At 36.6% G+C, this 12,558-nt stretch overlaps 7 protein-coding genes and 1 non-coding gene across 8 annotated transcripts; 6 read left to right on the top strand and 2 right to left on the bottom strand.

Moving 5' to 3' along the window:
- Nucleotides 1–62: 62 nt before the first annotated feature.
- Nucleotides 63–2,669, bottom strand: VTC5 (Vtc5p; the record flags this gene model as incomplete). Its single annotated transcript, XM_033909448.1, has 1 exon — nt 63–2,669. One exon carries the CDS (start codon nt 2,667–2,669, stop codon nt 63–65), a length of 2,607 nt encoding a protein of 868 aa, XP_033765339.1.
- A 1,817-nt stretch (nt 2,670–4,486) lies between these two features.
- On the top strand, nt 4,487–4,559 carry SPAR_Dtrna11R. Its single transcript has one exon. It is a non-coding gene; the product is annotated as a tRNA-Arg (tRNA).
- A 295-nt stretch (nt 4,560–4,854) lies between these two features.
- On the top strand, nt 4,855–6,003 carry SLU7 (mRNA splicing protein SLU7; the record flags this gene model as incomplete). The annotated part of the gene is made up of 1 exon (XM_033909447.1): nt 4,855–6,003. The coding sequence occupies one exon, from the start codon at nt 4,855–4,857 to the stop codon at nt 6,001–6,003; it is 1,149 nt and encodes a 382-aa protein (XP_033765338.1).
- A 182-nt stretch (nt 6,004–6,185) lies between these two features.
- Nucleotides 6,186–7,028, top strand: RRP1 (Rrp1p; the record flags this gene model as incomplete). Its single annotated transcript, XM_033909446.1, has 1 exon — nt 6,186–7,028. The coding sequence occupies one exon, from the start codon at nt 6,186–6,188 to the stop codon at nt 7,026–7,028; it is 843 nt and encodes a 280-aa protein (XP_033765337.1).
- Nucleotides 7,029–7,325: 297 nt separating this feature from the next.
- On the top strand, nt 7,326–7,568 carry SSS1 (translocon subunit SSS1; the record flags this gene model as incomplete). Its single annotated transcript, XM_033909445.1, has 1 exon — nt 7,326–7,568. The coding sequence occupies one exon, from the start codon at nt 7,326–7,328 to the stop codon at nt 7,566–7,568; it is 243 nt and encodes an 80-aa protein (XP_033765336.1).
- Nucleotides 7,569–8,365: 797 nt separating this feature from the next.
- Nucleotides 8,366–10,228, top strand: AFR1 (Afr1p; the record flags this gene model as incomplete). Its single annotated transcript, XM_033909444.1, has 1 exon — nt 8,366–10,228. One exon carries the CDS (start codon nt 8,366–8,368, stop codon nt 10,226–10,228), a length of 1,863 nt encoding a protein of 620 aa, XP_033765335.1.
- Nucleotides 10,229–10,516: 288 nt separating this feature from the next.
- Nucleotides 10,517–11,116, top strand: TVP23 (Tvp23p; the record flags this gene model as incomplete). Its single annotated transcript, XM_033909443.1, has 1 exon — nt 10,517–11,116. The coding sequence occupies one exon, from the start codon at nt 10,517–10,519 to the stop codon at nt 11,114–11,116; it is 600 nt and encodes a 199-aa protein (XP_033765334.1).
- Nucleotides 11,117–11,273: 157 nt separating this feature from the next.
- On the bottom strand, nt 11,274–12,449 carry RRP8 (25S rRNA (adenine645-N1)-methyltransferase; the record flags this gene model as incomplete). Its single annotated transcript, XM_033909442.1, has 1 exon — nt 11,274–12,449. One exon carries the CDS (start codon nt 12,447–12,449, stop codon nt 11,274–11,276), a length of 1,176 nt encoding a protein of 391 aa, XP_033765333.1.
- Between the last annotated feature and the right edge of the window lie 109 nt (nt 12,450–12,558).

Genomic DNA, 12,558 nt, shown 5'->3' with positions numbered 1-12,558 from the left:
CCACATCATATGCATATTATATATAGACTGTACACATGAAGAACTTTTATAGTCCAAAGTAATTAAAAGAAAATTTCAATCATACCATAGCACACAGTCCCAGTAACTGAGAAAAACATTGTGAAACAACCAAGATAATGCCAAATTGGTGCCAAAGTGAACCTGCTAAATAACAACAACAAACAGGCGCATATCAAAATGAGGGAAACCAATAGGGAAATAATAATAATGGCTATGAGAATATTCTGAATTTCTAAATCTATCTCATTGTTATTTTGCCCGCGAAACAAGGACAAAACGATCCCTAGACACACACTCGCCATAATGCAAGAAGTTAGCAATGCAGATAAGTATAAAAATGTAACTACTTCATCATGCCTATATTCATAGATGGATTGCGAATCCTCTATATCTTGCTGTTGGTATTGTAAGTATCTTTGAACGTCATCATATGATGCCGACGTTGATCGTGAACTAAATGATGCCAGAGAACCATAGCTAGTTGAATAATGGGGGCGCTTAGAATTGTGCATCGAAGTTGGCGATGTTTTCTTGTCGTGGCGGATCAAGTTCCGTAACTTTTCACAAAAATCATATGTACGGTTAATGAAATTCCTGCTAAACAAAATAAACCCATAGTCTGCTGGAGAATTTCTTAAAACTAAGGATTCCTCATTATCTGTTGTACTCCTGCTTCCATTAGTGTCAATGTAAAAAGCATTATCCGAATTATCCTCTTCCTGTTCATCAAATTCGTTCCAATACCTAATGGGTTTCTTTTTAGTTTCTTTATCTTGCTGCTTTGACTTTTTGTTAATTCGAACTCTCCTGTCGCTGTTAGCACTTCCCTGAGAAGTGTTTATTGGCGCAGTCAAGTCAAACTCTTCCTCTAAATGATCTTTGCCCAGCTGGAAAAACTCATCAGGTGAGAGCGAATCATCAGTACTTAGTTTATATTGATCTCTTAATAAAAGTTGAAATAGATCATTTTGCAATTCATTTGAATGTACCAATTCTAAACATATTTTCCATGTGGTTAAATCAGGTGGTATCAGACTGCATTGAAACTCATTTGTAACAAATGATTTCATCAACTGTTTAAACTTTTTGTCATCATTAATTGTCGTTTGTGGAAAACCACCGGACCGACTAAGCTTTTTAATCTCTAAAATTGGAAAGGGTAATGTAGATACATTTCCGATGGTAATAGATTCATCCAAAGCTATTAAGTATATATCCCCATTATCTGCCGATATGAATCTTGTTCTCTTGAAATCCAGCTTGGGTTCAATGGTTCTTAATTGATGGGACTGAATCCATTCCAAGGCTATCTTACTGATTGGTGATGGATCCAGCGAATTTATGAGAGCGCTAATATTCTTTGTATTGTTTCCATTCTTCATGGCCAAGAGAATATGCTTGACATGCCTTAAAAGTAAATCATTTGTAACAACGTGATTTCTTAAGCCACCCACGTGGCACATTAATATACAATTATCTTCAGTAGTAGAGCTGATTATCATGTTCGGGTGCTGATTTATATTATCATCAGTAAGTAATAAGGGACTACCTTCGTTCCCGTTAGTATCTAGTATGCTAAGAGAAACGTGCTTCTCATTGGATTGTACTGCAGATGGTAGTATGTTCTTCTGTTTAGATCGGGATAATGTATGCTGTAAGTCATTAAATGACTTCGCTGATCTTATTGATTTGTTGCCTGCTGAATTAATGTTATCCGTCGTGTCTAAAATCTCTTTCGAAGTAGATATAATACTATCGTCAATTATTCTAAACCCAATATTTAATAACATGAACTTCAATCCCTCTATATCCTCGGACGATAATAAAAACCTTCCGAGAGTCTCAGCTTTATCAATGAGGGCGGTATCAAATTCTACCGAAGAATCAATCATTTTTGAAGTTTTCTTATTTGAAAGTAACGGGATTGACCTCGGAGATGGTGGTAAGGAGAAATTATGGGCTTCTGGGCTTGAACTTGTGGGGCCAGAATCATCCGAGCAGTTTAAGGGACTTTGCTCTTCTACTGGTTCAGCGGCATCCTCAAGCTTATTTTCCAAGTCATGTAAAACATCAACAATTAACGAAACTTCCAAAAGATATGGATCTAGATCAAGCTTCATAAACGATATGCCTTCGTGTCCATTTCTTAAATTCTCTGAATTTCTGATTGATGTAACATAATCATTTGCAGTTAAAGGATTTTTACTGTCTTGGGGAAACTCATTTAGTAATTTTTTGAATAACTTTCTCAAGGCAATCCTTTGTATTATCAAAAACCTTGACAGTAATTGTAGTTCAAAGTTACAATCGTCTACATGAGCATTGATAATTTTCAATTTGCGGAGGTTGAAACGGTTTCTGGAACTTTTGTTTAAGCCCTTCGAAAAATCGATTATTGAGGATTCAACGGAAAGAATACGTGTTGAAATTTCTTTGATCTTTAAAGAAACAAATAAATTAACATTTTGAAATTCGTGGTCGAAGGCTACTGCACATTGACTCAACAACTTCTCAATGCCTGAGTCATTTGAATTGTCATGATCATAAGTCGTTACCTTTTTTATGACTAGTTTCAACTTCTCATAATTAATATTGTAAAATTTCCATTCAGGGATTGATTTATTCAATATGCGATCTTCAAATTTCATGCTTTTACAACCCCTCGTATCTATCCTTGTCTAAGGTATAACAAGGGCTGAATGGTGATATATAAAAAAAATTAAAGGTAAAAAGCAATTCTTAAACCCTGTCTCTGTTATATTCAAGAGGACAGTGAACGAATAGCTAGTCAACGGATTTCTAAATTCTTCTGATAGCGTTCAAGATAAGCCTTTTCGATCTTGCCTTTATTTATCTATTTATTTACCTTTTTTTTTTTTGGGCCAGTTTTGACTCTTTCACACCCGATTAGCTAGTGCAGAAGCAAGGGAAACACAAACTTTCATTTCCTTGTAATTTAAAAGCATGGCACGTAAGTACCTGCACTGAATTTACACAGAAATTAAGAATCGCTCTTGAGCCTTCCTGATATTATTTTTCCGGCATTGCCTGAAAGAAGTATGGTAATTTTTGAGATACATTTATTACTGTATTTTTTGAAGCAAATCCTCTGTGTAACCACCTTCGTCTTTGCAAAACATGCTTGGTGTCCTAACTATTAGTCTTCATAAAAGATCTTGATACGACTGGCCAAGTTTGTATTCATTTTCTACGTAGTATAAATACAAAGAAATTAAGAATGCCTGCATCGAACTTTCTATTCGAAATAGGTTATAACCTTATCTGTCAAATGAAAGCCAATCTCTTTGATTAGGTAAGAAAGTGATGTCAGACTAAGGTGTCCCTCCCCTGCATTGGTCATCGATCATTTTCGGGGTTAATGACCACGATAAAATAAAGTGTCTAGGGTGGAATCTGTCTTTTTAGTGTCTCATCAAATGGTTGTCATTTACAAAGTACTAATATCTAATCAGTGACCTTAAGAGGAGCGTTATATCAAGGGTTCTGCATATGTACCCAATGTACTGTACAAGAAAAAATATATTCACGATGGCATGAGGAAATTAGTAAGCCATCTCCTGCTTGCTTCGTTTAGTACAGTCAGTGGGGTTCAGGAGATTATAATTCATGGGTTTTATATGACAGCGTCCATGGCATCTCCTGCAACACCTCGGATAGTTCAAGATTGAAGTAATAATGTTGCGGAGTCTACTTTGAAAATCAGCTACCGTATTAGGGATGCATCGGCCAAAGGCTGATAATACTGAACTTATGATGGAATGCTAGCCCAAATTTCGACGTCAAGAAATTTCAAAAAACCAGCTTGGCTAACTGGAAACTAATCGAAATTGTAAGGACAGCGGCTCCATAGAATATTTGAACGACAGATTTAAAATAGCTTAAGGACTATTCTTCACTTAATATCAGTTCCTAAACAGACGTCTCTTGAGCAGTGTATACTAAAGATAGTGGGCACATCTTGGAAATAACATTACCCCTAAGCAATAAACGGACAATATAAGGCATGGAAGAGAAGTGATCTCTTTGTTAAAAGGTACCGGTTGGTGAAGCACGTTTTATTATTATCATTGAATTGTGATATTTTCAAGATTTCATCATTGGTACGGAATAATTCCTTAAAAGATAATGCCTGAAATACGCTGAGGATTTATGATGGTTACTTTTTCAATTAGTTACTAAATGAATCTCAGACCAGTAATTGTTTCCTTCGTTTTTATACTTTGGTACCCATTGATGCTATTTTATATGAGGATTTGAAAAAGGTTCTATTGGTCCTGTAGTTTATGTATTTTCTTGACACCGTATGTAATAACATCGTAGCAAAGTGACTGCTAATCGATTCGATATTTTATTTTTGTCCCAAGGGAATGATAAACAGATAACGTAGTCGTTTTAAGGCTTCCATGAATAGATCTTTTATAAGCTTACTTTTCAAGAAATCTTGTTCCTCGTGGCCCAATGGTCACGGCGTCTGGCTACGAACCAGAAGATTCCAGGTTCAAGTCCTGGCGGGGAAGGTTTCTTTTTGTAAACTTTTAATTTTTCACAGTAATAATTAAGATCCAAAAAAGAGTTAGCGATCGCAACTACTATCACTCTTCCATTTATTGGGGAGTTTTTAGAGCGTTTTTAGAGTATATTTTATAAAAATTCAGATCACATTTGGGCGCAGAAAGGCAAAAGCTGTACATATAACAATAAGACTTTCGTTTATTGCGTAAACTTAAGAACCATAAACCAAGTCTGCATATCATTCATAGAGTGCTTCTGGAAAAGATACCGGTTCACTGATACACAACTATCAGATTGAAAATGAATAATAACAACAGAAATAATAAAAATAGAAACACCAATAACCGAAATAAAAGGCAACTCCAACAAGCAAAAGACAAAAATGAAAATATTCATATCCCTAGGTATATTAGAAATCAACCATGGTACTATAAGGATACCACCAAAAAACAAGAGGATGAGGAGACCAGCAATATTGGCACGAGCACAGCAAAAGAAGGAGAAAAGAGCGATTATTTAGTGCATCATAGGCAAAAAGCAAAAGGGGGAGCTTTAGATATTGACAATAATTCAGAACCAAAAATTGGCATGGGTATCAAGGATGAGTTCAAACTAATCAAACCCCAAGGAATAACCGCAAGAGATTCTCATTCACTGACGTTCTGTAGAAATTGTGGGGAAATAGGGCATAAGGAGAAAGATTGCATGGAAAGACCTCGGAAGGCACAGAAGGTCATGCCAGACTTAAATTCAAAAAAGGCTAATGGCACTGTTTTAGTACGAGCTACCGATGACGACTGGGACTCTAGAAAAGATAGATGGTACGGTTACTCAGGGAAAGAATATAATGAACTGATAAGTAAGTGGGAGCGTGATCGAAAAATTAACATAATAGCCAAAGACAAATCCCAAACCGATGAAACGCTTTGGGATACGGACGAAGAGATAGAGTTGATGAAGTTAGAACTTTACAAGGACTCCGTGGGTTCACTCAAAAAAGATGATTCAGACAATTCTCAGTTGTATAGGACATCAACGAGGTTGAGAGAAGATAGGGCTGCGTATTTGAACGATATAAATTCAACGGAGAGTAATTATGATCCTAAATCAAGATTGTATAAGACTGAAACGCTGGGCGCAGTTGATGAAAAATCAAAAATGTTCCACAGACATTTGACAGGTGAAGGCTTAAAGTTAAATGAATTAAACCACTTTGCTAGATCACATGCTAAGGAAATGGGGATACGTGATGAAATTGAGGATAAGGAAAAGGTACAACATGTTTTAGTCGCCAATCCTACTAAATATGAATATCTAAAAAAAAAACGGGAGCAAGAAGGGTCCAGAGAGCCCAAGGTCGTCAGTATTGGAGAATTGGAAGCCAAGAAAGTGAGTGGTACAAAGCAATCAGAGGAACAACGCAAACAGTTAAAAGATTTATATGGTTGAATTCTGACATTATTGATATTCTAGTCACGGAGCACGAGAGGCAAAGAATTTAGAAAAAAAATGCGATGAGCTGAAAAAAATTATCAAATCTAAACTGCATTTTTGAGTAAACGTATATATTTTGTGCATCCATGGCATAGTACACTACATAGACACTAACAATTTTAGCAAAAATCTTAGCAATGGAGACTTCGAACTTTGTTAAGCAATTATCGTCGAACAATAGAAAGACTAGGGAAAACGCGCTTGAAGCGTTAAAGAAATATCTAACCGCTAAACAATTCAAAGACAACAAACAAATACAGTTCAATAAACTTTGGAAGGGTCTTTACTATGCCATGTGGTTTAGTGACCGTCCTAGACCACAACAACGTTTAGCCAATGAATTAGGCGAATTGCATGGATTATATTTTGATCCTAAGGACAATGGCAATCCAGATGAGTTGACCATAAACGATAAAGCATTTATCAAGTTCAGTAAAGGGTTCTGGAAAGTCATGTGCTTTGAATGGTTTAACATTGATAGATATAGATTGGATAAATATCTTCTATTGATAAGAAGGGTATTGTTCAATCAATTGAAGTATTTGCAGTCCAGAAACTGGGACAATAAATTAGTCGACGAGTATATTACGAAGGTATTAAGATGGTTACCTCTGAGCGGAAGTCCAAAGGTCTACACAGGGATTCCAATTCATATTGTCGATATTCTGTTGGACGAATGGGAGAGATTGCTTAAGGATGAGAATGAAGACGACGAAGACGAGGACGAGGAAAAGAAAGAAGAACAGATGTGCAAAATCGCAGAGAGCGCAAAAGAAACACCACTAGCGGATATTATCACAATTTTCCAGGATATCGTGGCAGATTACAACAACAGCAAGGTGTTGAGGGAGAAGATCAAAGAAGACCTATTCAGTGACACCAGACTTGTTTCCTGGAATATTTTTCAGGGCGAAACACAACAGGATGATCCCAGTGACGAATCTGAAGAGGAAGAAGCTGAAGAATGGAAAGGATTTTGATCTTTTCAGGCAGTGGTCTATGCAGGTAATTGTAAGTTTCTCATATAAATAGTAGTTGTATATGTGTAGTACGAGAAAATCATTACCCTCTATGAATATTAGTGAAAATGCGAAACACGTCGCCTTTTTCCTCGCAACGATTTTTTTTTATTTTTTTTCATTTGAAAAGGAAGAATACTAGTGATAAAGCTAGGAGAACAGTACCAACTGGCATTTATATTGTCCATAACTCGTGTCCATTGTCCCCACTGCGCTAGTTTATCAAGGATAGAATCACGAATAATATTAGAAAAGAAAATGGCCAGAGTTAGTGAAAAGGGTGAAGAGAAGAAGCAGAGCAACAACCAGGTTGAAAAGCTGGTTGAAGCACCTGTAGAATTTGTCAGAGAAGGTACTCAATTCTTGGCCAAGTGTAAGAAACCTGATTTGAAGGAATACACCAAGATTGTTAAGGCTGTCGGTATTGGTTTCGTTGCAGTCGGTATCATTGGTTATGCCATTAAGTTGATTCATATTCCAATTAGATACGTTATTGTTTAGAGGAGATAAAAAATTGAGAAAATAAAATAAAACAACGGCACCAGACTGAAAAAATCAATGTCAAGTAGTATCCATCATGTGCACTCCCTTTTCAATTATAGCTTTTCTATTGGTATAGTGTGTATATGAGCAGCCCTATATAATATTTTACTTTAAAGAGGCGGAAGGCAAGAGTTTGGTTCTTCCCATATAATGTTACAACATTTTTCTGTATTAGCGATGTTTTCTATTTGCCGAATAAGCATAGACGCGGCACTTGATCCTTTCAACGTAAGAAACCTTTATTTAAGCTCTGTACTAATCATTGGTAAACTCCCTAAACGATGTTGAAACGCAAAAAACCGTCCCTTGGCGTTATGACGTTTGACTCCTTGCTAAATTCTTCTGTTCTACCACTCCGGTGCTACTAATATGAAACAAGTATGATCCCTGAACGGGACAGCGCCTAAAAATAGATGGGCACTCACTTTTCCTTTTTCGCTGCCTCTTTTTTCCAAGCATTTTCCCCTTTGGTAGCACGTCTAATTTTCTGATTATATGCTCGACATACCCCAGGTTTCACAAAGGTTTGGCCTCTCTTTAACACTTTCTCTCTCGCCCTTTCAACAAGTTTATTAGGCCCGGCTTATCTTGATGACTTCAACGAGACGCCTGCATAAAGTTTATTCTATATAAATATATATACCGCCTACGTATAGTATAGCGCAAAAGAAAAAAAAGAGAATAGGAAAGAAGGAAGGGGGTATATCATTATCCATATAGATTATATTAGGTACTACAACAAGCTACCGGTAATAATGGAAGGTTCATATCTATCTTCACAAGAAAACCAACCGATACCAGATCGATTGATACCTCGGTCGAACTCAACTTCGAATTTGTTTGCTTTATCTAGTACATTCTCCAAGCTCAATGTTAGGAATGATGCAGAGTACAGTTACCTGGGCCCAAATAAGAAGAGGCACATCTATAATGGTGAAACAAGCCGTGGCTCTGTGGCTGTAGATAGAAATTTTCCAGTGAGGTCCTCTTCAATGACAGCCGCCCAGCAAAGAAAGAGAACTGCGCTATTTACAGCTAGGGAAAGAAACTCTTACCATGAGGGGTTCAATAATGATTACAATTATGCGAACCATTATCAGAACCCACGGAACACACTGGCAGTATATAAAGAATTAACACCTTATCAGTTGCAACGCTCTAGAATGAAGACAAGTTTCCAATTTCCCAATGGCGAGATATACAAGCCAAAACCTGATGGCAAATGCTCTCACAGCTTGAGAAAGGCAAGCTTAAATCCAAGAAACTCTTTTCTATTTAAATTTAGCGAGAAGAAAGATAGCAGCTCATCAAAAGATTCTGTGAATCCTTATAATGCGGCATCAATTTTACCTACTTCCCACACGGATATAAATGACGGTTTGAATAGCTTAGAGTTGAATACTTCAGTTCCCTCAACTATAAAAGGTTCGCTTTCATCAACATCTCCAATATCTGCTGTTAATACCCTGAGGAGTTTGACAGAAAGTCAAACTGATGATGATGACAGTTATGAAAATAAAACTGTCACAATATCTTATTGCTTCCAAAATATGGTAAATGAAGATCGTGGTGACCATATGGAAAAGTTGTATCCATCGACTAAGGAAAAAATTAAGTCACCAACAAAATCAGGCTTACTTGATAGAAGAAAAAAGACTATTTTAGGAACTGAGAGAAATAGTTGTAAAAAGTCACCGTCGAGGTTGAAACTAGGCTCTGTTTTGAAAAAATTCTGGTATACTTCTAGAAACTCAAACACAAGGCATAGTAAAAATGATATGAAAAGAAAAAAAATTCCTGTCGATGATATTATTACGCATTCTGATGAAAATTTTGAGATCGAGAGCGATATTGAACTAATGGATGCAAATCTGGACGGCATTGAAATCGATGATGATAAAACTCTGATGGATACAGATTCAATATTTGATGATTTGTTGTCCAAGGAAGATAATAAATACGATTCGAGGCGAAAACAATTAGAAATACGACAAAAACTTCACGAGACCTTGCCCAACGATGATGGCAAGACTTCTTGTCGAGATACGGAAAAGGACAATATTAAAGATGTTTTGATCGACGAGACCATAATCGAAGACTTTTCAAAACTTGGTGACTACATAATCGACACAAGGAATCAGCCACCACCGAGATCTTCTAAGAGGCCTTCTTTAAACGACAATGAATCTGCGCGACACTTTTACAACATATCGACAGATTTGCGAGAATCTTTGTCAAACCCGATAAGCTTACCGATACATGTTGGGAGCGACATGGTAAATAGATTGAGAAATGACTGGGAGTATATCAAATTTGAAGATCGAAGAAATTCGCTATCAGATTCCTCGTTTAGTAATGCCGGAACAGCTTCAAAACCAATAAAAAAGGATGTCCGGTTCGCAAAAGAGGTATATTTAGCAAGTACTTGGTCATCGAATGCATACGAGAGAGCCAACCCAGAATTTATTATGAACCGCCACAAATTACTGTGGATGATGAAGGTACATCCAAGCATGAATAGTGCTATGGAGGAGGTTAAACTTGAACTTAACTCTTACAAAAAAAATGAGATGGTTGTCCATGAAAACAGCAAGTGTTTCACACATTATTTAATTTGAATTTTTAACGTAGCATCCACTCTAGTGTTTTTTTTGCGACAAAAATGCATCAAACATATTTATATATAGATGTATACACTCCCTCACATTCACTTTTTTTGCATCTTGCTTCTGTTTACCTAACCTTGACCACCCTATTATTTGTCCGCAAGGCGCCTTTGAGTGAAAAGGGATTTCATTCCCATTTTGACTGTACATGAAATAAATGAAGAAAAGCGTGATTTCAAAAGGGCTTTACAGTTTAATACCCATATACAAACCTGCTAGTGCTCAAATTACGAATGAAAGATGGATCAGGCAAGAAATTTCTACAACACAATTTTGAAGTCGTCGCACCCGTTGCTGCTATCATTCCATTTGGCAGGTAAGGCTGTTCCTATAGTGTTTTACATCATAGGTTCTATGTTTTTGAATTTCACGCCTCAATTCATCACTGTCGTTCTTTTGCTTTCTTTCGATTTTTACTTAACAAAGAATATTACAGGTCGAAAACTGGTTCAATTACGCTGGTGGTACGATTCTACAGATGTGAACAAAAATTCTAATTTTACTTTCGAGTCATATAAGCAATATGCGCCAGGTCCACCAATAAATGCTATTGATTCTAAATTATTCTGGTGGTCGATGTACGTGACACCCGTAATTTGGGGTGTCTTCGCTGTGTTATGTCTTTTGAGATTAAAAATATTTTACTTGATTTTGGTTATCGTGGCAATGTGCCTGACCGCGTGGAACACATATGGATTTCGCTGTTGCGACAGATGGGAACCCACCAGTGGAGAATCTGACGGCCAGGATACCAATTCTTGGTTTGCATTTCCTTCTGTTCCAGGCTTTGAAAACCTTTCAAGGCTGGCTAATATCCAATCTTTTTTTCAGAGACAATAAAACCTTCATTTCATATGCGTCTTGCGAAGTGATATTTCTACGTGATTGTTATTACTTCGCCTAGTGTATCACTATCGGAAAAAAATTTCAATTTTATATATGTTATAGTATACAAAAAGGAGAAAACAATATTTTATTAAGATGTCGAATGCGCTCACTATCTTCTTTTATAAATACATGGCTTCAAGAGCCATTTACCTTCAGCAATTTTCCGTCTTTTCTTTTCTAATTCTTCCTTCTCAGTTTCAACTTCAATGAATTTTTGTCTTCTCTCCAATTTTTGCCTTCTTTCTTCAATAATCTCTGCAGGCGGTTTGAAGAATTCGAATCTTGTGAACATCTTATTGTCGTCGAAGGTCCTTTTATGGAAGAACCCCATCAATTTCAGAGCGTCCACAAATTCATTACCTCTGCCGTCGCCAAATCTTGATTTAATTTCTGCGATCCATAACTCACCTCTTGGCGCTAAGATTCTATACGCTTCTTTTATGAAATCGAGAAAATTTGTGCCCATTAGAGCCAAGCAGAAGACTACTATAGTACAAGATTCGTCTGGTAACGGCACATTTCTAATATCTGCAACAGTTATTCTTTCGTTAGCTTTCTTCAAATCAAAACTGTGGACTTTATGGCGTCTTTTTAAATATTTTTTCGCTTTCTTATTGTAACTTTTGAAAAAATTGTTGATCTCTAATGCCAATTGAGCTTCACCACACCCCATATCAGCAATAACTATTTCTTTACTGTCCTTAAGACCTGGTAACCCACCTGGAGCATTGACAGGTTTCATGCATCTATAACGAATTTGGTCAACAAAAACATCAACTGGATTTTCCGGCCATGCTTGCACTTGTGATCTAAAACCGTCATGATATTCATCAAATAATTGTGGTTGTTCTTTTATTAATTTCAACGCTTCTTCAGAGGTAATTGTATACAGCTGTTCATTGATCCATCTAAATCTGGAACCAGTCAGTTTAGCCATCATCTTCTGTTGTAAAGGAGTTAGTTGCTTCTTTGAAGGTTTTTCAATCTTTTCTTTTGCTTGCGCCAGGACGCCCTCCTCATCGTGCTTACGTTTCCTGCTCGTTTTGCTTTCGCCACTTTTCTCTCCATTTTTTTGTGTGTTTTCAGCCACTGGTTCCTCCGAAGGAGTCTCTTCCACTTGCTCCTTCAACTCAGCCTCCGTCTCTTCCTTTAACTTCTGCTCTCTTGTAAGTTTGCCATTTTTTCTATTATTTTTTTTTTTATCTTTTGAAGACTTCTTAGTCTTGTCATCAAAAGCGACAGTCTTCGTCTTAATAGCCCAACCTTCTACGTTAAATAAAGCCATATAAAATTTCGTTAATGTTCTTATTTGTCTTATAATAATATATAAACAATATATGCGTACCGTAATATTATCTTATTGGGAAGCTCATCGCAAAATTTTTCAATTATGG

This window comes from Saccharomyces paradoxus, chromosome IV (genome assembly GCF_002079055.1).
Source record: "Saccharomyces paradoxus chromosome IV, complete sequence".
NCBI classification, from domain to species: domain Eukaryota; kingdom Fungi; phylum Ascomycota; class Saccharomycetes; order Saccharomycetales; family Saccharomycetaceae; genus Saccharomyces; species Saccharomyces paradoxus.
This window is presented reverse-complemented; position numbering and strand designations above follow the sequence as displayed.